Source organism: Pseudopipra pipra, chromosome 2, assembly GCF_036250125.1.
Source record: "Pseudopipra pipra isolate bDixPip1 chromosome 2, bDixPip1.hap1, whole genome shotgun sequence".
Lineage (NCBI taxonomy): Eukaryota > Metazoa > Chordata > Aves > Passeriformes > Pipridae > Pseudopipra > Pseudopipra pipra.
The window spans coordinates 101,977,861-102,002,981 of NC_087550.1; the positions used below are offsets into that span (position 1 = coordinate 101,977,861).

Here is a 25,121-nt window from a genome sequence, read left to right on the forward strand (position 1 = left end):
AGAAGTGGCCAAAGATCCCCTCCTGGAGTGCCATGGACAAACCTTGCCACAGCAAGCAGAAGGCTGCTAGAGTGAGTAACAGCGTTGCTAAATAACGCATTAATTCATGACCCTGCAAGAACTGACTTGCCCAAGGGCAACCTCATGACAGGTATGTAACATTTATCAGCCTGGTTGATCTGAGGTGTCATTCCAATCTTCCTTTCCCTTCTCCCTCACCCTATGTTGTGTCACTGAATGACACAGGTATGTTAAATCAGTGTATTTATGTCAGGAGCACATAATTCAATTAAGTGGGGAAAAGTGTATGCTATAGTTTTAGGATGGGAGACTCACAAAACAGCATCTCTAAAAGAGCCTTTAGGATCATGATAGCTGAACACAAATTTCCACTGTAAAGCTGTGGCCAAAGGAGCTAATGGCATCCTTGGACATGGAAGAGGCACATATTGAGTAAAAGCACTCAACATGTTTTGACACTGCTGTGATCACCAGGAGAATATTGTGTCTAGTTCTGGTGACTATAATTGAAGAAAGATGTTGTAAGCTGAACAGAGGTCAAAGGAGAGACTTGACAATGACTAATAGATGGGTGGATAACATGTAAAGAGAAAAGCTCACAGGGCTCCATCATTTAACTAAATAAGGAGACAGGAAGCAAATTGATCAGATGTGTGTACTTACCAGTGAGAGTAAACATTTAATAACAAGAGCTCTTTGGGCTAACAAACAAAAGCAATATCAAAAGCAATTCGTAGTTCAGTGCAGATGACTGAAAAGAATGTACATAAGGGAAATTAAACCCTAACCTAACACAGCCACATACACAGAGTCAGCCCAGTACTAAACAAGATCTAAAAAGCAAAGCAGATGTTAGTAATTATTAGGTAGGCATCAAAGGAAGATAGGAAGATAGAAAAGCAAGCTGACTATCTATATTGGGTAGTTAAGCTGTAGGACTACTTACTGAAGGATGTTATAGATACTAATTATTTGTTTAAAAAGGCAACTGAATGAATTAACAGAAGAAATATACCTCTCAAAGGGCATTAGGTATAACTGCATCACCTTTGGATCAGGATTCTCTGATACTGTACAGCTACCCTGAGCATATACTTTGCCTCAGTATTTGTTAGTGGATGCTGTCAGAGACAGGCTCCTGGACTTGGTGAGGAGTAACACAAGCTTGGTGTAACACAAGCCAGAAGCTGGAGGATGAACATGGAAAAACTGTAGTGGAAAGAAAGAGTTTACATGTGGACTATAAGGTCTTTTGTACATAGATGATGGGAATATCCGGAAATATTTGATGCCATCCTTTGTTTCTGCAGCTTTTCTTTAGGACACTTTGGTTAAGAAAGTACATCATTATATTATTTATATTTATACTCACACCTTTCCATGTATGTGCTAAGCTTCTTTTAACATCATAGCTGCTATACAATGTAGCTTACAGTATAACTGGAGGAAATAATACACTACATTATATCTGCTGTATTTGATAAAAAAGTTAGTGATGTTTTTACCTACAAAATAAACTAGATGAAATTATTTTTGTCTTTATTCTTAATATCTCTAGCTAAATTCTAGTCTTTTGTTGTAAGACCATTCTAGTGATTATGTCCCATAAGCTGAGTGGGTAGCGACAATAGAAATTCAGCACAAGAGAATATATGGATGAGTGTAAAACAAGACAGTTTTACAAGCTGTCTTATATTAATATATTTTCTCTAAACAATGTTATTTCTTTTGTATAATTTATTATAACATGTTTTCCTGAAATATTTTCTGTAGAATTTAGTTGCAGTTATTCCAGGATTTTAGTTTTTATCTGTAAAGACTGAGACAGGAAAATTTGTACAATAGTACCCTCCTAGGTGCAACTTTTTCAGAAGGGAATTCTCTCATGTCTGTGTACATACTTGACAGTGAAAGACCGTGTTTGATAGAGGGAACAGTAGTTTATGAGTGTTTGGGCTTCAACCTTTTAAGGCTTGATTTTTTTAAAGCTTGGTCTTAGTAATTTATAGTCAAAAATTAAAAAGTATGAACCCAAAATTAAAAATTAATCCAAAAATGTAGATGTGAGCAACTGGGAACCTAATTTAGAATTGTGAGACTGCCTGTATCAGGCATTTGTTTTGAAAATTGAAATTAATCATAAAGGCTTATCTACTACTACCACAGGTTTCATCATTATGGAACACTTAATAATGTACAGAATTATCAACTGATTTGTAACACTAATTTGAACACCTTCATGTAGCTTCAAAACCACTTGTCACAGAAGCAAAAGAGCCATGAAACCCCCAGCCAGTTGCAAGGACAAAGAAAATACCTTATTACCAGTCATGGGTGGCTTAGTTGGGAGAAGACCTAAAAAGAGAATTTTTGTATATTGAACTCTTTGTTTATGTCAGATAACAACATGCATGATAATATGCTGCATCTACTCTAAATTTGTTCCTAAATAAGTTCCTGATGTTACTAACAGAGATGCATGGAGCACAGGGAGACTGTTTCTGTCGGGATGGATCCAAACAGCCTTGAACTTGTGACCACTGGGTAACTGAAAGAAGTATTTCTTAATAATTTCTTGATTCATAGACTAAAAGTGCCAATGAGAAAAACTTCAACAAAGTAGAAGCTGGCTGAACACAAGCCAGCAGTGTGCCCAGGTGGCCAAGAAGGCCAATGGCATCCCAGCCTGTATCAGCAATAGTGTGGCCAGCAGGACCAGGGAAGAGATTGTCCGCCTGTACTGGGCACGGGTGAGGCTGCACCTCGAGTCCTGTGTCCAGTTCCAGGCTTCTTGATGCAGGAAGGACATTGAGGTGCTGGAGCATGTCCAGAGAAGGGCAGTGGAGCTGGTGAAGGGTCTGGAGCACAAGTCTTATGAGGAGCAGCTGAGGGAGCTGGGGTTGTTTAGCCTGGAGAAAAGGAGGCTCAAGGGAGATCTCATTACTCTCTACAACTACCTGAAAGGAGCTTGTAGGCAAGTGGGGGTGAGTCTCTTCTCCCAGGTAACAAGTGACACAGTGAGAGGAAATTACCTCGAGTTGCGCAAGGAGAGGTATAGAGATGGATGTTAGGAAAAATTTCTTCATGGAAACGTTTGTCAAACTGTGGAACAGGATGCCCAGGGAAGTGATGGAGTCACCATCCCTGGAGGTATTTAAAAGGCATGTAGATGTGGTGCTTAGGAACATGGTTTAATGGTGTACCTGGCAGTGCTGGGTTAGCAGTTGGATTTGATGATCTCAGAGGTCTTTTCCACCCTAAAATGTTCCATGATTCTAAATAAACTGGGAAAACCACAGAGCTAAATGCAACTGCAAATTTCCGTGGATTATTTTTGCATAAATGAAAACAATATTGATGGGGTTTGTAAAGATATTGAGATGGTGCTTAAATTAAAACAAGATTGGAAAATACAGAGTTAAAGTATGTTAATACCTCAGGGAGGTGAAATGTCAGCTGTCATGGTGCTGTTGCTGCGACTGTATAAATCTGCAAGAGAGACAGCCTCAAGAGGTAAAGTATTACTTAAATTCCTGCTTTTTTTCTTTAAGTCTCCCTCTCTTCTAGATGGGATTCTGTGTTGTACAACTGGGTCTGTGAAACTACTGCCTCCAGTCCTTCAAACTCTCTTTATGTCAGCCATTGTAGAAGTGTCTATAAAATTAGCTATCTAGTGTGTAGGAGGTCCCCATTCCAGAAGATCCTAGATCTTCCCTCCACCACCCTCCTCAGTGAAAACAGTGCTTGAGAAAACGTGGTAACTGACAATATGAACAGATACACCTGCTCTGCCTGGGCGAGAAATGATGATGAACTGCATTTTTCTCAGGCAAGTCCCAAGTTGTGCTGCTCTGGGGTTGGGTCAAGAGGTCAGATATCTATTTGGGAATGTCAGTTTAGCCCAGCTTCCTAGAGGCAGCCTCTAAGGTAATGAATTGGAAAGTGTTTCTGAGCTCTTTATGTGCTCTTGCTTATATCTTTATATCAGACAGAAAATCAAGAGTGTGGTGTCCCATCAGCACCCACTGGGCCTTACTGTCCATCTGAGAAAGGCAGGCTTTCACAGACCTAAAGAGACAAACAGGACATCAGGATGACAAAAAGTACTACTTGTGCTCAATTCAACCTGAGTCCTCTAGCACAGCAGTTGCTTGATAAAGAAGGTCAAGAGTTGTCAGGGTTAAGAATAAAAGTAAACTGGAAGATCTGCTTCTATGTTTATTTGCTCATCTATCTCCTCCTGGACAAATGCAACATCTGACCTTAGTTTTACTGCCCAACTTAATTATTGGCATTTGTAGGTGGGAAGGAGGTAACAACAACAATAAGAGAAGCCACCAAAGTGGTGTAAGTTTTTATGATATTTTTATCTCTCAGAAAAAAGGACTAGCAGTATGGTCTGACTGTGTATGCACACATCGTTACACAGCCTCTAACAAATTAAACCAAATTGTGTTTCAAATGATGAGATTTTTAAATCCATATTTACTGCTTTATTTTGTCTTCTGTTCTATATCTTTAGATCTGGATCTATTTCCTAGTTTCTCTCTGTTAATCAGAAAGTAACTTAAAGGAAAAAGAAAGAAAAGCTCGAATTTTATTTATGGAGTTAATATGAACAGCCAGGGCTTTAAGAAACACATAGCTTGACAGGAGACAGAAGATACAAATCACAAGAGCTATGCAATGGAGCTTTAAGAAAAAATAATAATAAACCCTTGGAAAGAAGCTAGGAACAAAGAAGACTTTGACTTCTTTTCTGATGTTCAGATTTGAAAGCAATAGCATTGTGAACACGCAGCAGCGTAACTTGTTTTGAATATCATGGTCTGTTATGCCTGGGTTCCATCAGGAGATGCTTTGTCTATATGGAGAGATCACCAGTCATGCAAATCTGCTGCTGAACATTCTGGGTTCTGTTAAGCCTTTATGATTTCTTTTTATTATGTGCTTCAGTTCAGAGAAGATATTTTGAAGAGGAAATTTAAAAAGCAGGGCACAACAGTTTTCCGATGGGTACTTCTAAAAGAGGTTCAGTAAATGAAGATATAATTACCACATCTGGGTAGAACAACTTGACTTCATTTTCCCAAACCATATGATACAATCAGGTTAAGAAGGCCAATACTGACTTCTCACAGTGAGGAACAGTCTATATTTAGTCACAGAACTGCTTCTATAAGCTCTCAGCACATTTTTACTTTTCCTTTCATGTACTCATTTTGATCAACAGAGGTATCACCATGCCCCCAGCCTTCTTTCTGCCTGGCTCAGTTCATGTCACTCACCTCTCCAGCCTCTGCAAGGCTTTCTCCCTTCTTGCTTCCCAGCTGACTCGAGGTATTACTTCTGCATGAGGCATTACCTTTGCACACTCATGTCCTGCACCTTTGATACCTCTATTTCTTTCATCAGTTCACCATTATACCTCTAGTCTCCCACAGAGGAGCTGGTTCCTGAAGCGTGATGCCATTATAAGGAATATTGGGCACAAAAGGTCACTTCATGGGAAGCAGAGGGCACTTCCTCTTGGCTTTGATAACAGCAGGAAGCAGGAGCTTTCTGCCTGAGAATTACTTTCACCTCTGCTGGTGCCTGACATCCACTGTCTTTGCAGTGGAAAATGGTTCACATAGGTCAGACCAACACTGCAGTAGATCAGATGGAAGATCACTGAGTGCACACACATATTCTCTCGTTAGTATGTATTGGACAAGCTTTATGGGAGCTGAAGTGATTTAGCACATGCTTCCAGCCATATGATAGGGGTACAGTTTTGCAGATAGGAACTGTTCCTCATGTGCACATCACAGCTGAACCTCAGACCATCCCCTATGGCTCTCTTTAGATGATAGTGACACGATCATCAATACAAAACCCACAAAAATACCACTGCCAGCATAATGGAAATAATAAGATCCACTCAGTTACTCTTAGGAGGTGTTCTGGGGCTTTCAGCCAGTGTTGGACATGGAAAGCTGTATGTATGGACACAAATCAGGATAATAATCTCCACCAGATTACAGATGAAGTCTGTCTAAAATATTGTAACAGTTAAATATACATCCAGCAGTGAAACACAAACCTGATGTGCTCAGCTTGGACTGGTTATTTTCCCTGGCAGGTTGGACAAAGCAAAATTAATTTCCATGATAATAATTCATTTATTTTGGCCAGTGCTTTGCGGTTTCTTCTGCTCATCCAAAAAGATGACAGCTCCATCAGAGGATGACACTCTGATCACTTCACACAAAAAAACCAGAAAAACAAAAAAAACCCCAAACAAACAAAAACTCAAACAAAACAAAACAAACAAAAACCCGAACAAACAAACAAAAACCAAACCAAACCAAACCAAACAAAAAAACCCAAACAAATTAAAAAAAAAATAAATCAGGAAATGAAGGAGCAATTTAATCTCCAAAATTACCAAGACCAAATGTCAGAGGTACACACCAGCTCATAAGCATGATTACTGCATATCAGTTTGCTCTAACATCACTAGATGCTCTAAAGAGAGAAGAGTTTAATCTCTGTACTATATTTTTTCCCCATCTTTCTGAAATCTGCAGGCAACTATAGTTCTGTCATTATTCCACAAAGCAAACGGATAGTCTAAAACTTGAATCCTGCCTAACTCAGGCCATCAAACTATAAGCTTCTCTCCACTAAAATCAGATACAGCCAATAGAAACCACCAAAAACTATAACAGAACTACTTCTCATCAAATGAAGAGGACTCTTCTGTGACTGATACCTCTTTAAGGAATGGAGCTCAGATTGATGTGTTTTGTGTGTGCAGAAGAGATCATATATGTCTTCTGGCTCAGTGGATTTAATAAGGTGGTTCTGTGTTTTCTTCTTGTTTAAATTAAGGAATGCCAATATATAGAAAACAAGTAAAGACACAATGACATGGTCACTTGGACTTGATTTAAAGGAATCATAGCCTGCTTCAGGACACTTGCCCTTATTTACTGACATTGAATTACAGTGGTTTTTAGTAATACGTAAATAGGTGCCATTTGCAGCCTTTTCTTATAAGTCATTCTTATTTTTCCTCATCCTTAGTTGTCAGTGTTTCAAGTGTATCTTTCTCTCCTCTTAATTAAAGAATTGTGATGTCCAGATTTTCTCAGTTATGACATTCCCTGATTTCTAAACACATTTCAGTGCCTTAATTTTAGATACTCTTCTGTCCATGATCTGATTGTTGTCACCTAATTTTAATGCCAGGCTTCTCATCCAAGTAATTTTGCAGACATCCTCAACAACCCATGATGAGAGGTAGGCACTCCTGTAGGATGACATATTTCATGTGAAGACATGGGTTAAAACTTGGTAAGATGAATCCCATGGTTGCATACCTACACTTGTTCAGCTCTCCACAGGGAAAGTGAGGCACCAAGGAGTGAGATTACATATATCCAACATACTTAGCTGAGAAACATCAAAAAAGTATGTTAGGAAAAAGGAATAATTTAGAATTAGCGTAGCTTTTATTTTGCTTTCAGTGATTAGTAGTAACAGTTGACTAATGTTTGTTGTGCTTGATGGTAACGTTACTATTGATCAAAAGCCATTAAAAAATTATTTTTAAAATACTGTGATGGGATCTTTTCATACAACAGGACATTAGTTACAGTAAAAAACAACTTGGTCAAGTGGTGTCCAAAGCACAGGAATTGCAACTGTTCATTAAGTAGTATCAGCTTCAGAGAGGTGTCAGGATTTTGATACAAGTCAGGTCTATCATGTAATTCTGGTAATGAGAGCTTCCTATTACAGCAGTGTCAGCCTCCACTCAGAGTTAATTGCTGCTGGTGTCATTATCACAGAACTTGGCTCTGCTCTCACCTGTCTCTCAAATGTGGACAACAGTGTCTAGGCTGTCCTTTTAAATGGATGAGAAAAAACTGCCTGTCTGTGCCTTGAGCTTCTGAGCTTTGATTAATTCGCCTAATATCATTATAAATGTCCAAGATATAACTGATCACATAAATGCCATGTGTTATTTCTTACTGTAGCCTGTTCTACATCTCCTTATCATTTATTTCCTCTGTCTTCAAAAACGGAAGCGTGGAAGCCTGCCCCAGAGACTATCACCAGAGAAGTCAGTCCTGAATGTGGCTGTGGCCCAAGGCAACTACAAACCTGAAGGTAATTCAGCTATCCAGCTTGTCAGAAGCAATAAATATTGTGTATCACAAGAAAAATATTCTGACTGGTGGAAAATAATGGATTGGGAAGGGTAAGTATGCCCTGCAGAATGCTTTTGTTCCATGATCATGGTCTTCCACATATCTCATATTTGAAGACAAGACTGCAGGCAGTCCTGGCGTCTTTCAGAATCTATGTTAGAATTACCTTGGTAACTTTTAAACATTACTCTAAAAGCCTCGTTGTCTCTGTACAACTCCATTTTCATTACCATCCTTGGCTGGCAGGTTGAATAAAATTTACAGCAGTCACTGCCTAGTATAATAGCTAAGATAGTATTCAGTGGCCTTAATTTTTGTATGTGCCTGAAGAAGGACTTGTGTACACAGAAGCTATCCATTTTTTTTCAGTATTTAGTTTAAGTGACAAAAAGATAAAATCTCTCCTAACAAAAGTTGTCTCTCATGTATGCACAAACCTTCTTTAGACCACCACCATCACAGCTGCAATAGCAGTGACACCGTGGGAGACCAGTGTGAAGTGCTGCAGTGCCAATCCCTTATCACTTCAGTCTCTCCTCAGCTTTAGTAATACTTTTGCACAAAGACAGGGCAGCCCCATCCTGCATAGGGTTTAATTATTTTTTTTGAGTTTTACAAGCAGAGAAATCTTCTTAAGCAACCGAAGATATTTTTCATTAATATCCAGCTGGAGCAGAAAAAAAGCACCTCTTCCCAAGTCATTAAATGAGAAATGGTTTTAGGAGGTACTGGAGGTGAAGGCAGTGCAACAAACAGGAGTTGTCTGGAAGAGATAAGATTCCTTGTCTGTCTCATGATTAATACTAGATGAGTTTGATTTTATGTACTTGATAGAAGTGTGGAAGGGAAGAATTTTTGAGATAGGGATGCCCAAATTACTTTGGAACAGACTGAAATTACTTACCTACTGTTACAACTGTAAGAAAATCAACAAATAAAGCAACCTTAACTTGACGTAAAGTGTTTGCAATTTATAACTTAAGGAGATCACACACTGTTCTGGATGAAGAAAGCAGCACACAACCCCAGCAACTTGAAGAAAATAGTAAATTGGTAAGCTGAGATATGGACCTGAATGCCCTCCCTTATGATTATGTAAAAACATACAATACAGGCAGCTCTTCTTATAGAGCCTGAGCAGAGGGCTCTATCACGAATAAAGAAGCAGAGGGAATCTAGAAAAAGGAGGGACATTTACGGGTTTTTCCCTTTGGGTTGAGAAACTGAGACTTTTGCAGTATTGCTTCTGTAAGGACAAGTTACATATACATCTTAACAAAAGCTTTAAATTCTTCTTGAAAAAAAGAACGAAGATCTTCCTTTCTTGAATGTAACAGGAACAAATATCAGGAGTCATGTTTCTCCTGTTTTAATGCACTCTCAGTTTTCTTCTTCTCCTACTGAGATCTATGTTAAAGATTCCTTTCTTTGTCCATCTGTACTCAAATATACAATTTATTTCTCGGGTTTATTTTTCTGATAGGCACAACATACAGCCCACCACCTTACAACTACAGATGTCTGTTGGCCCCCATAACTTAATCCATCATGCCATGCTGCCAACTGCTGTAAGTGGTAGCTCAGCTGTCCATGTTCACTTAGTTTAGCTTCTCAGTTTCATCTGGCATTGTGTCAGGAAGAGTGCTGAGCTTGCCTATTGACTCTGTGTTTGATCTTGGACAGTTTGCTGGCATCCATTATTCTCTGGCATCCTTCATCACAGCGACTGAGGCGGAATGTAATGACATTGTTGAACAGCTGCTCCAACCTTCCATAACATGAAACCAACCACGGAGGAAGAAACCATTTCAATGACTAGCAGAAAGAGTACTCCACTGAAATGTAATTTTCTCAAACAAATTGCTTCTGTGTTTTTCTGCGTGGTAAGTAAAAGCAGGAATGTTTTAACCATGAGCATTTCTGTTAGTGGCATTCTGAAAAGTGACTTTCTGTTTAATTCCTTTTCCTAAGTGACCAAATTTAAGATGCAGTCATGTACAATAGCTAAAGTGTGAACTATTTGTTTTGTGGGAATAAAGGATTTGTATTGAGCACTTACTTGAGAAAGCTGTTTCTGAATGATGATAAGCCCAGGTTAATCAATACGCAGCCATCCACTGCTTAAATGTTTTCCACACTAGCCTAGCAAAAATTAGGCAGTTTTTCTGGATTATTTTTCTTTTTCAATAACATTCTGAGTACTAAGCGTAAGGTTTCCTGAAATGTATAAAATCAGATACAATTTGTCTTCTTGTCTCATACATTCATGTGAAAAACATACTGGTTTCATTTAAATCAAGTCAAGGGTTTTGTCACTGACTTCACTGATGCTGGTATTTCAATTTTTGTACTCTTATTTCAGCATTAAATCACCCTTCCTAGCACTCCTGGGCCTTTGTATGTCTGTGAGTAGTCTGGTACAGGATAAAGGGAGTCCAGGTCTGTCAAAGTGAGACATCAGATCCATATTTCCCTTTTTAGTAAGATGACGTGACATTGTAAGCATTAAATGTATGCCAAGCTATTTGAATGAAAAATTCACAGAAATATAACATGTTGTCTCATAATAAACCATACTGGACAAGATTCAGAGATTTCCTTAAAAAATCTCTACTTTTATAGTATTCTGTGAAAGGAACCATAAATAAGAATCATCATTATTTCTGTACAAGAGGTTATTTTAGAGGTTTCTTTTTCTGCCATATGGACTCCTGTTGTCTGTCATGCTAAGAACATTTATTTGTAAAGTCTAGGGTTGTGCAGTTTTGGAAAGTTTCCATGTACATTTTGAAAATGTAGATGCAATCTCTGCATAAGGTCACTAAAGGCATATGTAGTTTCATTGCCTGTTACAGCATGCACAGAGAATATTTGGCTTTCTAACACATTGCACAGTGGAGGAGAAAGATTGTTTAAGTATTTACCAAGTGATTAAAAAATCCAGACAATTACATATGTCTCACATTCTTTAAATACTCATCTTAGACCACAGCATAACTACTCAAAAAATACATGTAGCATGACTTTTAACCCAAGGAAGGAATTTTTCATAGAATCATCAAATCTTATAATGGTTTGTGTTGGATGGGACCTTAAAGATCATCTACTCCCTGCCGTGGGCAGGGACATTTTTCACTAGATCAGGTTGCTCAAAGCCCCATCTAACATGACTGAATACTTCCAGGGATGGGGGATCCAAAACTTCTCTGCGCAACCTGTTCCAGTGTCTCACCAACCTCCCCATGAAAAATATCTTCCTTGTGTCCAGTCAAAATCTACCAACTTTCAGTTTAAAACCATTACTCTTTGTCCTATTACAATAGGCCTTGTACAAAGTATGTCTCCATCTGTCTTATAAGCCCCTTAAGTATTGAAAGGCCACTGGGTTTTCACAGTTTTATCATTTTGTTTTGTCTTTGGAGGGAAAACTCCAGTGTCAGCAAACAGACATTGGCAGAAGAGCAGAGTATTGCCAAGCGTAAGTGAGCGTGTAGAACAGGTCTTCTTGAGAACCAAAAGATTCTTTGGGCAGAGATTGTCTTTCCACCCTACATGTCCACTGTACCTGCAGCAATGGTATCCTACATATGGTTGTCATAATAATTATAATAAATATAGGTATTTTCATCAGCAATATCACCTCCCACAGACTTCTGAAGGTATAAATATATTTACTTTCAGAGAAAAAAAAAGTCATTTAGACAAATCATTATCCTGTATGCTAAAGTAATGCTTCATAAAAGGGAACTCTATTGAAACAGACTTCATTGGTACTCCCTGAACTGATCTGACAGAGCATGTTTGGCTTGTTTCATCCATCAGGGAACTCTCAGTTTACTTAAATATTATGAAAACAGAAGGTTCAAATTTAGAGGAGAATTAAGTACCTCCCAGCTTTTGGGCAGACAACTACGTCATGGTCTGCATGAAACAGAGAAAACTACTTCTGATAGAGCTCCTGGCAGAACTTTAGGCAGTGGGATCCTCCTCTAAGGAGTTATTGTAAAAAGTCAGTGTTACAGAGTAGACCCAGCTATTTTGGGGCAACGAGAGCCACTGGACGAGAAAAAGCAGATGGGAACTAGTGGTTTCCCTGTTATCTCATGGCCCATAATTACATATACAGGACAAGCCCAAGTCTATCCTCTGACTTTAAAAAGCAGTTTTTACATATGTCTGCTGAATCTTATTCAGAAACCAGCCTGTGAATAACAAACCCAATATTTCTCTTTATAGTTGGTATGCTGATATCTCCTGTGCCCAGTCTGAGTAGCTGCTCTGTCTGAAAGTCATACACATCCTTTATTGTTTGTATATCAACAACCACAGAAATGTTTCTGTGTCTGTTGTCTTTGCTATACAGTGTAGCTAGAGGATGCTGATGTTCTTCAAATAGCTGTAGTATTATAAAGTGCTAGAAATCCTTGTCCTAATTTGGTATGGATAAACAGATTTCAAAGAAAGCCTCTTCCACATAAATGAGCAGATGACTCACCTCTAAAACAGGCTTGGAACAAAGCCACACTGAGTGCATTTCCCCTCAAAGCTCTATTTTTCCCTTTTGTTAGTCCTGTGTTGTTTGCTCCAGTGTGGCTTTTTCTGCAGGTGAGTGTAGAGGAATCCTCAGTGGTGGTTTTACAGCTCACCCAGACAGGAACACAACCCTGAGCAAACTCAGTGTTATGCTCACTGAGTCTTGACTGGATGCAGCTGACTAGGAGCCAGGATGGATAGCACCATAGTCAGGGGTACAAGCAGATGACTGCAGAAATACTTGTCCATATACTTTCCTGGAGGAGACACAGCCTCACACATTTTTTCCTCTTGGATGTGCTGTGTAAACATTTTCCTCTTGTGGCTTGCTACTTTCTTACACTCAGTGTTATCGGTACCCAGCCTCTAACAACTTTGATGGAACATGATCCTTTGGGAGCCTTGACTCAGTGTCCTTTCCCTTGGACCTGCACCATAGGTTCAGGAATGGAACTCAGGTGTGGATGAACTCTGGAGAAAGGCAGTTGTGTTTCAGTCCCCAAGTGTGCTGGATAACACTTAGTCCAGTTAACTCAGGGGACATGAAATTTCCTTCAAACTTCACAGCAGTGAACCTCTAGATGTCTTCTTTTACTCCCTGCAATATAGAGGTGTAGCTGTTTAATGAACTCTGAAAGTCAGAATTTCCAGCCCAGTATGGTAATCATAAACAGAAGTAAAACTGGAGAGTAAAAGTTAAGACTGGAGTAACATATAGACTAAAAATAGTGCAACTATAATAGAGTGCAGTGAAAATCTTTTTATATGCTCAGTAATGCAGAAATACTTTGGCAATAAAAAATATATCAGTCTAATTCTTCATGTAAAGGAACTGAGTGTGGTGGGTAGAACTCTTTTTCAGATAGGATATGTGTGTGTCAGTGTTAGGGTCTTATGACACATAGAGCCTCTGGAAGGGACATGAGGAAGGAGATGGGGTTAACAACTCTCAATCTCCCCAGTTATAAATCTGCACCAAAACAGAATTGCAGATGACTGGCTTCATGTCTGGGCTGGAGTAGAACTCACCTAATTTTAAATATTTATAGTGGGATACCACAACCTGTTACCTAAACCCTCTTTTTACTGGAAAGAAAGACTTCTCATGCATTATTCATCTTGTTCTAATGAAGTCCTTAAAGGAGTTCAGATGAGTCATGTCTCCTTTCTGGACATTACAGTGTAAAAGGCTAAAGTTCACTGAAATTAATCCCAACCTTGTTGCTTCTTGGAAATTATTCATTCTTTTTTTAATTTTTTTTTATTTAACTGGGGAAAAGAAGGTGCTTTTATCATTTAAGTTTAGCCAAATGTATTACAAAGCAGGAATGTGTATTACGTCTGTATTCAGCAAGGTTCCTGAGTGAATATCCCAAGAAAGTGTAACATTTCTATGAGCATGCTATGGACATGCTGCTTGCTGTGACAGGTCAACAACAATCTCTACATGGTATTAAAAAATGAACCTTGGGCACATTCAGCTCATATTGGTTCTTTGAATTCATAGATGACAGTGGCTCCCTGAATGGGGGAACAGAGGTCCAGAATCTTCTCATCTGAACAATGCCGTGTAACAGGCACATAATCCAGGGGAACAGCAGAGATTCAAGTGCGAGAGAGAAGGAAGAGAATGAAAAAGGGAATGGGAGAGGGAATGGGAAGGAGTAGGGGAAGGGAAGATGTTCCAAATTGGATGTAAGAACTATTGCTGGGGCAGAATATGAAAGTCTTTTGCTTAAGATGTAACTGTTGGGAGACAAGTCCTAACCATCAGACTACATTAAAGTGTATCACAGAAGTCTCCAATGGGTTGAGCCTGTACTGCATAGCCGGGGGGGCTAAGGAGAGGAAAGTAGGCTGAGGCAAATGTAACAATTTTCCTGGAGACATCTACTACATATTTTGTTATTTGGCCAGTTGAAGTGTTGCAGCTCATGACAACTAATCTATTAACACTTGGACTGGAAGGCACTTTGCAAGGTCTTGACATATACTACATATTGTGATGTTTTTAATAAGTAAAAAAGGAACAGTAAAATATTACATGTGTATAAAACCCCTGAGCACAAGTATTACCTTGCTGAAAATTATTGTTTTGAATCAATTCCCAAACTTATACACTACCATCAGCACAACTTCACCAGTTATCCTATGTACTCTTTCTACTTGATTGGTTTTGGCTTAGGCGTCTGGCCTTCTCAGCATTATGGTGAATCTCTTCCAATACTGAACGTTCCAAATACTGAGCCATCTTTTGGGAGAGTTTGGGTGTAACTTGATCTAACATATTCACAATCAATGTTGCTTAACTTTGCTGTACAATGGTTTTTTGGTATTGAACTACCCCATCTTGCAATACGTCTGCTGAAACAGCCCTTAAACACAGAAAATTTTCAATCTGGTGTCACGATGCAGCAGCTGCTGAATATTGAATATTGACTCTCTGTCATTACCTGGATGGTTGTAATATGGTAGGGAGAGGGAGGTATTTGTTTCCCTTTACTTTCTTTTATTTCAGAAAACCCATGTATATACTGTGACCTTTAACAGTTTTTCTTTATAAATATGTGACAAGGTTCCAGCATGCAGTATCTACAAAAGTAAATAAGGTCTCAACCACAGCTTCATCAGGAAATTGTATGAAGATAATTTTCCTTTTTGAAACTTGTGTCTTGGCCACCAAGAAAAGAATAACCAGAGAACAATGACCTTCACTGCTTTCAGTCTTGCAGTTACAGTCAGGAGGTTACAGAATCTTTGTTTGGTGGCCATTTCTGCTTGTCCATGCAAGAGGCAATGGGAGAATTTGGTGAAATTGGTCTTTCAGTCAATAGTTCCTTCTGTAATTTTCTCTTGCAGAGTGTAGCATTGAGATTTTATGGTTCTATGAAATAGTGTATCCCTTCCTACAAGTGCATTTTGTCCACATTCAGGGCATTTTGTACAAAGGCATTTTGTAGCAACTTTTATGTTGTGCCCTTTTTAAGGCATTTTATGCCATGTCTTATATCAACTGTGCAAGTCCTTGCAAGGTTCCTTCCCCAGCCCATCTGAGCCATGGCCATTCTTTCCCTTTGCCACATCACCTGGCACAGTAATATTTGTTCTCCGATATCCTATATGAAAACACATTGTGATTTCATGCATAAATCTTGTTCAAATCTATAGACATAAGGCTTAAATTTAAGCAGTAGCAAACAACACTCATAGGAAGTTTCCATAACTCAAACACAAAGCTGAGAGACAGGTATGTTACTCCAGTGCTGCAACTCTCCAGAGAAAACAGCACTGCCTGGGAGGGATACTGCACCTGCATTTGTCCACTGTTTGTTGTTTTTCCACTAAAGGAATTTTTTTTTCCCACTAGGAATTTGGGAGTTGAAATGAGAAAAAATTGTCCTGTTGAGAGAGCTAGAGAGTGCTCAGTTTGGAGTGGTGCTTCAGGGAAAGTGGAAGGAAAAATATGAAGTGGCTATAAGGAGGATTAAAGAGGGAGCAGAAGATGAACCCATAGAAGCTCAGGCCATGATGTAAGCTATGGCATTGCTTAATTATTTGGAAATAATGATCTCTCCAAACATTAATCAGTAATGTATAACACACACAGGAAAGAGTTCTTCTTATAAATAGCATTAAGTAATGGTGAGTACATTAGAAACAGGCTAAAAGGAGTCACAAAGGATATTTGAAGTATTATCAAAGGAACTTTCAAAGATCGATAGGGTCATCTACAAAGTTTTCCATAATTTCAGAGCTTTCACATATGCCACGTAAAACTATGCTTCATTAGCATTTGTACATAAACAGTTAGAAAGCTGTTCCTGCAATCCCACAGGCAGGAATGAGATCCCACAGGTAGGAATGAGAGACCGACAAATAACCAGGAAACACCGGAAACAAAAACATGGGACTTGAAGTTTCAGTCTCTGACTCCAAAGAGTTAAAGATGTTAGAATTTCCAATGAAGTCCCACAAGATGATAGTTGAAGCATATGAATTCAAGAATATTTTGGATATCCTGTATCCTGAAAGAAGGCACTACATTCCTGACAATTAACTAGTTGATAGGATCTGGATTCTGAATGTGAAAATTTTGTAAGGCCACACTTTTGTGCTGCTAAATCCTATTTCAGGTTTTGGCTACAATACTGTCTTTTCATCAATACTTTTGTTTGTCATCAATACCAAGTTTCAAAATAATAAGAAGAAGGACACTCAGTCCTTCTTGAAATGGAGTATCTGAAGGCTGAGCTGGGACTGTATCCAGGTTCAATAATTTCTTTCAATACATTATATTGATATTTGAAGAACAAAACTTAGAGAAATGTACAGTAATATCTATTTATTAATTGATTTTTTCTTTATTTCAGGAAAATTAATAATCCCAAACACTTTAGACTGTACAATGTATGCTCAAAATTATATCCTGCCTATTTAGTGACTGACTATTTGATCAGCCACCTAAGGAGTCATGGAAAGGAACCCTTCCTACCCTTTAGCTTTTTTGAAAGTATGTTATGATGTTTGTGATGCTATGGCATTTCTGGAGATCAGTCAGTTCATACATGGAGACTTGGTAATCTATCCCACAGGAGAAGCGGAACAGGGAAGGCAGGGGCATGACCCAACATTAGTCAGTTCTACGCCTCAGTATCAGCCACAGATGCACTGGCTCTGTTGGCACTCACCCCAAAAAGCATTGTGGTGTGCTGAACAGAGACACAAAGCTGGCTCAGTACAAGGCAGCTCTGGAGAAGCAGCACTAAAGTCACATGTAAACAGCACTGCCCATGTGGGTCCCTTCCAACTCAGGCTATTATATACTCTAATGTGCTCTGCTTCAGGGCAGAGCTGACAGGTTCTAGAGCACTGCATACTGTGCTGCCTGCATTTACGGGCTCTGGGCTCAAGGATTAATGTGTACACAGCACAGACATTCAACTGGAAAATTTGCCCACTGAAATAAAGGGTTCTGTCCAATGATGCTGTAGTCCTCCAGGAGAAAGAAATGCAATGTTAAAGATTTGGGTCACTTACATTGTTTCTAATGAGTTAGGGATTTATCTAATTGGGAACTATTTCTGCTAGAATAAAACGAGTGTGAACACTACTAGGATAAACTGGAATTTGGTGCATTATAAGCAGGAACAGAATTTGAAAGTCTGCAACTGCCCAGCTCTTTAAAATACATTTATCTGCCCGTTTTCAAGCAAGTATTTCAAGTTGCTTTTGATTAGGGGATCAGTCCTTTTATGGACTTGTACCTAAAGTTTATGCAAAACTTACCTTTCAAGAATGCTGCCATTCTTTGGGGAAATAAGCTGGTTTTTTATTGGCCTATTAACAGTGAACCTAACTAAATTTCTGGTGCATTGTGCTTCAGAGTCAGTAGCAATATTTTGCCTTCTAACTCTAGATAAAAATATGTTGGTAGGTTTTTGACTATTTATGTTACAGACTTGTTTCATTTTCCAATGGGGAAATGGAGGTTTAGTTGCATTTTAACTGTCTTGTTGATGCTTTCAAAGAATTGTCTTTATTTGTAAACACAGTTGTTAAATCCATACCTCACCAATTTTCACAGCTCAATTCAGAAATCAGGAATATCAGACAAATTAAGTAGCAGAATTCAAGTTTCAAATATAAAGTCAGTTTCCTGAAAACATGGGAAACCATGGGAAAACAGATATAAAACTGGAGCTTGATTTCAGATTGAAAACTGTAGATACAAACAGTATCACAGAAGTTAACGAGTATGCATGCAGAGAATACAGCCTTAGATAAATGTTCTCAAGTGATCATTTACACAACTAGGCTTCTATTGAACTTCTCATAAATCAAGCTGTTACAGTCCCCTTTCATTGCTCCACTCTGGTTTTAGTGCATTGCAAATAATCCAATCAATGTTTTCCACTTTTTGATGCCTTGGTAAATTCTGAAACGACTGAAAAGAGCCCAGGTTAGGAAGCCGTTTGAAAGACAGAGTTTAGTTCCTGGCTCTGTTGCTGTTTTTCTAGGTGAATGTGGATTTCTCACCTCTGTTTCCTCATCCCTCAAAGTCCTTATTTGTAAAGCTGGGATAATGGAACAGAATGTTTTTCAATCAATAGTCAAAAAGTGAAACAAGAGAGCCACTTACTGTTCCCTTACCGTTTCAAGCTTAATTGCATCAATCAAAGATGTCATTATTCACTGAAATGCTAGAGGGCAGACATTATTAGCAAACACCAAATACCTAATGTTATTTGCTCCTCTTTAGGTTCTTTCCATTCATCTCTTCTCATTTCTCCAATAAAGGCTGCTAGGAACTGTTTGGTTGACAGCAAAATTACTGTGGAAGTATCTGACTTCCAGACGACTCGGTAAGTGAGAGAACTGAGAGCCTGGTGAAGCTCTGATGTTGGTTTACTGGCATTGATCAGCTGGCTGATAGGAAAGTTAAGCCGAAGAGTGTGATACAGCTCTTTGTGTCTCCTTTCCATTAATGACTGTAAGACATTTTAGAAGAAGAATAGGGTCACTCCGCAGTCTCAAAAAGTTAAGTTTTAAAGGCAAATCGCAGCTGAGAGGTTTCACTAGTCATGTTTGTAAAGAAATCTCAAAGTTTATTTTGTGTATGAGGTTTTCACCTAATTTGGGGACCAAATAGCTTAATCAGATAAAGTGATTAATAGCTGCCTCAATGGCAAGGGTGAGCAGCCTACAGAGCATGTCCTCTGAGAAGAGGCTGAGGGGAGCAAGCTGCTTAGCCTGGAGAAGAGGAAGATAAGAGGGTATCTAAAAGCTGCCTGTAACTACTTACAAAGCCAATGGAGCCAAATAAGTCTTATCTGTGCCAGGTGATATAACAGCAGATATAGGCCACAGGCTGCAGCTCAGGAACTTCAAGCTGGATAGTAAGAGAAGTTGTTTTTCCAGGAAAGTGATGGAACAGTGAAATGTGCTGGTCAGGGAGACTACAAGATGGTAATCTTTGGAGGCTTTTAAGACTTAGCAACACAGAGTCGTGGCTGACCTGCTCTCATGCTATTTGATCAGGAGGCCAGGAGGCCAGGCTAGATGGCCTGACAACAGGTGTTTCTATGATTCTGAGTTATTTCTCTAGTAAGTTGGTAGCAATGATCTGTTCTAGATTATAGCTAATGCCTCTATGAGGTATTCTTTGGAAATTTAAGATTCTGCCTAGGCTTTTCTTAGGAACATTGTGATGTACAAGAAAGAAGCAGTAAAGTTTTTCACTGTAACTCAATCACAACCAAGTTTGGTTCTTGTCTTGTGTTCTGGATGATCATGTTCTGGATGATCCGCATATAAGTTCTCTAGGAACCAAGTTTCCAGTGAAGTGGTCAACATCCAAAGTTTTTCATTGCAGGAAGTCAGATGTATGGGCCTTTGGTATGTATGGAATTTGACACATGAATTTGTATGTATATATGGCATTACATTTGGATTTCATCAGCTTATTAAGCAGAAATTCTAGACATTTAACACACTGAAAGATTGTAAAAAGCAGTTACAGCTTGTGTTCTTGTTTAATATTTTTATGCAAACAAGCCCTATCCTATTTGGAATTTTTTAGCCCTTAGATTTTTCTTTAAGGCAAATAGAAACTCTGCCCACTCCCCATTTGCGACATATGTGTTTAATATAGTAAAGTAAATTTTGGCAGTGGAGATCAAGTGTAATCTTTGGTGTCTTTAGACCATAAATCAGTGCTGCCCAAGTCAAAAGGGCTTTTCTGTATGTCCCAGAGGTCAGAGTGGACTCTGTACATAAGCTGTCTGTGGGAGACTGTGAGAGCTGGGACTCTGTATCTCAGCAAAAAGTATATCTGTTTGCAGATCACTTTCTAGCCAGGAATTTTGAACATTTGAACTTCTACTTCAGTGGTTTCAAGCTATGCTTTACAAATCCCTGGGGTCTGTTCAGTGTTTCTTAAAGTCTTCAGAAGGTGTCAAAGGAAAGGGAACCTTTTGTGAACAGGCTTGAATTCCACTTATCTGGGTCTGCTCCTCCAGCAGGAAAATTTTGGCAGCTGTCAAGTTGATGAAAGATTGGCAACCCACTGTTCTTGACATTGAACAATGGTGAATAAAGCAGATAGAAGTGTTTCCAAATGCTGGGCTGCTTCTTATCTTTAACCTCAGCTAGTCTCCCAGTATTAATGACTCTGGCAGAGAAAGAGTTCCTTCATGCCCTTTACAAGTTGTTTATACATTTATAAAATTATATCAGAAGTTGGATTTTCTGGTGATAATGTTTTCTTTTTGCTCTTATCGATTAACTTCTGGCCCCAGGCTTTACTGTCATTAACTTCAATATTGGCATTAACTTCAATGAGAAATGTTATTTTTCCATAGAAGATTTTTTTTCTCATTTTAACACTATCCATTGATGCAGTGGAAGCAAGGGGAGAGTGGGATCTGTCAGTTCTTGTTTGGTTGTTATTAATTAATCAGTCTTTAAAAAGTGAACTGATGTATTCATATCCCAAAAGCAGATGTCAAAGAAGAAAGAATCTTGGGGGTTTTAATGTTCTCATCAAGGAAAGCTGGGATTCAGGTTCCATTTTATTCTGATCTCACTGTGACACTACAATGCTCCAGTCTTCAAGCTGGAGGGAAGTCAAAGATCCCAAAAATTTCTAAGAAAAAAAAAATGCAGCTAGTATTATATATCATTTTAAAATAAATATTTCACCATTTGTTTTTTACTTTAGGGTAGGCATGAGTCTCACATATGTTCAGTTACAACCAAAATTGTTTCTTGAAAAGCTTTAATTATGAATTGATGATTATGGTATTGTCCAGTGTTTCTATTGCTTCAGTATAACCAGTTTTTAAAGGTATGTGCAGCTGACACTTTAAAGTATTTGGAAAACTTTCTGATACCAAAGGGATATGTCCCACTCAGAAAACACAGCAAACTTTTTCTTATTATTTTATAAAAACATGGATACCTATAGTTGTCATTTTGTTTTTCCTTCCCTCTCTGTGCGCACACAGGCATATATAAGAAGATGTTTATGCATATTCTGTAAAAAATTCAGTCCATCACTGTCCACATTAAATGTATTTTATAGCTAACTTTATAACCTAGCGTCATCTTCCCCTGCAGCAGGAGTTGTTTTACATTTGTGTATAGAATCACACTTTTCAGTTACCTCGATACTTTTCTTTGGACAATATTCTCTGAGTCTGATCAGTTGTATCTTGCATGTGTATCTTGTTCTGTGAAAAGGGACTTACCTTGCATTTCTTGACTTTCATTTCATGTCTTAATGTAGGAGGTGTTCACTTTGGGAAAGCAGCCCTATGAGCTTTAATATAGTATGCCAGTGATTGAGAAAGTTTCTCATGGATACAGATTTTATAGACCACAACAGGTTTCAAACACCATCTACTAGATAATGGACAACTGCTGGAATGAGGTATGTATATCTGCTCATACAAACTGGAGAAAACAAAATAATAGGAACCACTAGGAGTCCCTGCTGACAGCTGAACTGAATTTCACAGGAAAAATATCCTTTATAAAAGCCACTGCTTGTATGTAGAACATTCTATATCGTATCTAGCTCAGGAAATTGTCAATACAGGAAACAGGTCATAAAGGAAGATTGGCTTCATTTCAGAAGCGTGTATTTAATCATAATACCCTTCAACATCAACAAAATAAACATGATGAGATTCTTCTCACCTAATTTTAATGGATTAAAAACTGTGACTGAGCTAAACTAACTGTCCAAATTTCTTCCATGATTACAGGACCATTACTGGTATATCTCCATGGTCATTTGTCCTTTCTATCTTAGCCACCACAGAATAAAAGATATTTGCCTTCCTATACAGAGATCTTAAACAGCAGATGTAGAAGAGACCTAAAATAACTCTACCCTTAGAAGGAGAAGAAATGTGTTACCCCACCCATGAGTCTAGGAGCTGTGAGTCAAATGCTGATCATGCTCATTTTATTTTGAGAGATCTGCATCTTTTGTGCCAAAAATGATTCTGATTTATTGTTCTTCTTCATGTAAATTTTAATCACCTGTCTGTAGACCATGACTTGTTTCTCACCAGCAACAAAGAACTGTTTTACACATTATTGATGATACCATGAAATGACCATGATGTTTTATTGGGTTTTTTAATATAATTGTCAGGAAAATGAGAAAAGTGACTTATATTTGAGGGCATGTTAGTACAAGTAAAGCAGATTAAATTATCACAACATAAGATATATATAAAAAGTAACTTTAATTTTATTTTAGCATGCAGAAATTCATAGCAACATCACTGTCTACAAATTTTTGCATGCTAAAATCAAGAGAAACCAATGCAAATTACAGTACTTGAATTATTTTAAAATGAAACAACTATATCCATCATCTTCGCTTCATTTAACTACCAGAAAAGCACCCTGCCTTTTATCAGCTCTTACCATTTTTTGAGGCATTGAGAGAAGGCAACAGAGGTTGAAAAAGAAGATTCAGAAACAGATGACTGTGCATACTGGTTTCATATCACCTGCCTTCTGTACGAGAGCTACATCTGAAATCTGCCTGACATTAGCCATGCCTATTATGCTATATATTAGTGTTCTTCTCATTTAATCAGGGAGTTGACCAAGAAGCATATGGAGAAAGCTTTCGTGACACTCTGTGGGTGGCGCAATTTGGAAGGATACTGTGGAAGAATATAATTCATTTCGTTAGCATTTTTTCAAAAGAATTCTCAGGCACTGAGATGTATACATACCAATTATGTGCACTCCTTCAGTGCTTCCAAGCTGTCATTATTTGGCCTTAACTGGTAATGTAAACAGGGAAATACATGCTTGTTAGGTTTTCTGATTATCATAACTCATCTGAATGTGTTTTTTCTTCATAATCACTTGAAGTTGACACCTGAAGTCAAACTTAGAACTGCTGCAAGTGACAGCGACATAAATAGATAAAGTCTCACTTTCAATTACTTAGAAATTACCACTGGTGAAATATTATATCTGTTTTCTCACCAGTATTATTGACTTTAGATTTGGCCCTCAGGGTGTACATTTGATTTGGAATTCATTCTGAGCTACATATCAAGGATATTTGCAATTTAGCAACATATGTGGCATCTACTAGAGTGTTATTGCTTTCTGCTACAGGTAAAAGAGAAAAACAGTCATTGCAATAGTAAACGGTAAATTTGCTGATCGCTATAAAACCTGAAGAGCAAAAATTTGAAGATAACTGAAAATGCTATTAATATAATTGCTTAGCCAAATATTTTACTACTGAGGATCTGAAATTCGGCTCCTCATGTTAGCATTTAAATAAGAACACCTAACTTTCAAATGTGCATAGCACTACAAAAATTAGTGCTAACTTCAGCAAATCTAGAGATACCAGATACCTCTGAAGCTACATAATTATGACAGAGGCATTTAGACACAGAGAGTTGTAAAACGCTGATCTAATATGTATAAAATAAAGAAGGTTTAAAATAAAGTAAGCTCTGAAAAAAATAATCCTTTTCTCTCTCCTTATATTTGAGCTAGTTCAGCATGCAGTGTCTCTAAGAGTCCAAGTGGTGCCTGCTTGCCCTTTCCCTGGTGGAGCTGGCCCAGCCCTAGCAGGGACCTCTCTGCAGCTCTGGTTCAAGCTCACCTGAACCTAAGGAGTAAGAAATCCAGGGGGCAGACATAGGGGGAAAGGGGAGAAAGAAATGAAGGTCTCTGGCCAGCTAGAGCTAACTGTGCTTGCTGGCACTGCCTGGTCTCAGCACTGGAAGATGGCTCAGAGAGCACATCCTTGCCTACCTGGAGAGCTGTGTGTGTGTTTGAGGCAAAGCAGCATTTGGGGTCATGCAAATGACTGTGGGAATCTATGCAGGCCTGGGGGCCACGGGAGGCTATGCAGGAGGGAGAGATAGGGCATGGTATGATGCTGCCTGAGGACCAGGCTGGGTCAGGGAGTGCTGACCCAGAGAAAGGGTCAGGAAGGAGTGCAGACACAGAGAAAGCAGGAGACAGAGGGAGCCCCTAGCACAGAGGGTGTGAGCTGTGGGTGGGGCTAATGCACGTAGCTGACCTTTTTCATATAAATGTTGTCTTTTTATTTATGTTCTTCCAACATCCCACTGTATTTTTTTAGTGGCTTTATATGTTGACAATTGTGAATGGTGTTTTTTTGATTCATAACACAACTTTTAAAATTATTGGATTGAAATGAAGGCTTTGTCATAATGGAAAAGTTAATCTTAACAACCAATCTGAAGATGGCTGGCATGACTAATTGCATTATTTGATTGTTTCAGGCTTTGCCATTCCCTTTTTGTGTTACTGCACAGTAAGTAGGAAGGAAGACCACATAGACTTGAA

At 38.6% G+C, this 25,121-nt stretch overlaps 2 protein-coding genes across 2 annotated transcripts; both read left to right on the forward strand.

Annotated features, from left to right (window-relative positions):
• The first annotated feature begins 2,530 nt into the window (after positions 1-2,530).
• LOC135409714 (uncharacterized) lies at positions 2,531-3,374 on the forward strand. The gene is given in 5 exon segments (XM_064645613.1): positions 2,531-2,565; positions 2,645-2,718; positions 2,721-2,814; positions 2,816-3,080; positions 3,082-3,374. Coding segments are annotated over 5 exon segments (603 nt in total). The 3' UTR covers positions 3,217-3,374.
• A 10,944-nt stretch (positions 3,375-14,318) lies between these two features.
• Positions 14,319-23,708, forward strand: BMX (BMX non-receptor tyrosine kinase). The gene is given in 11 exon segments (XM_064645614.1): positions 14,319-14,419; positions 14,783-14,908; positions 15,331-15,392; positions 16,123-16,285; positions 17,126-17,237; positions 17,239-17,331; positions 19,053-19,119; positions 20,046-20,154; positions 21,487-21,496; positions 22,042-22,183; positions 23,157-23,708. Coding segments are annotated over 11 exon segments (1,062 nt in total). The 3' UTR covers positions 23,234-23,708.
• The last annotated feature ends 1,413 nt before the right edge of the window (positions 23,709-25,121 follow it).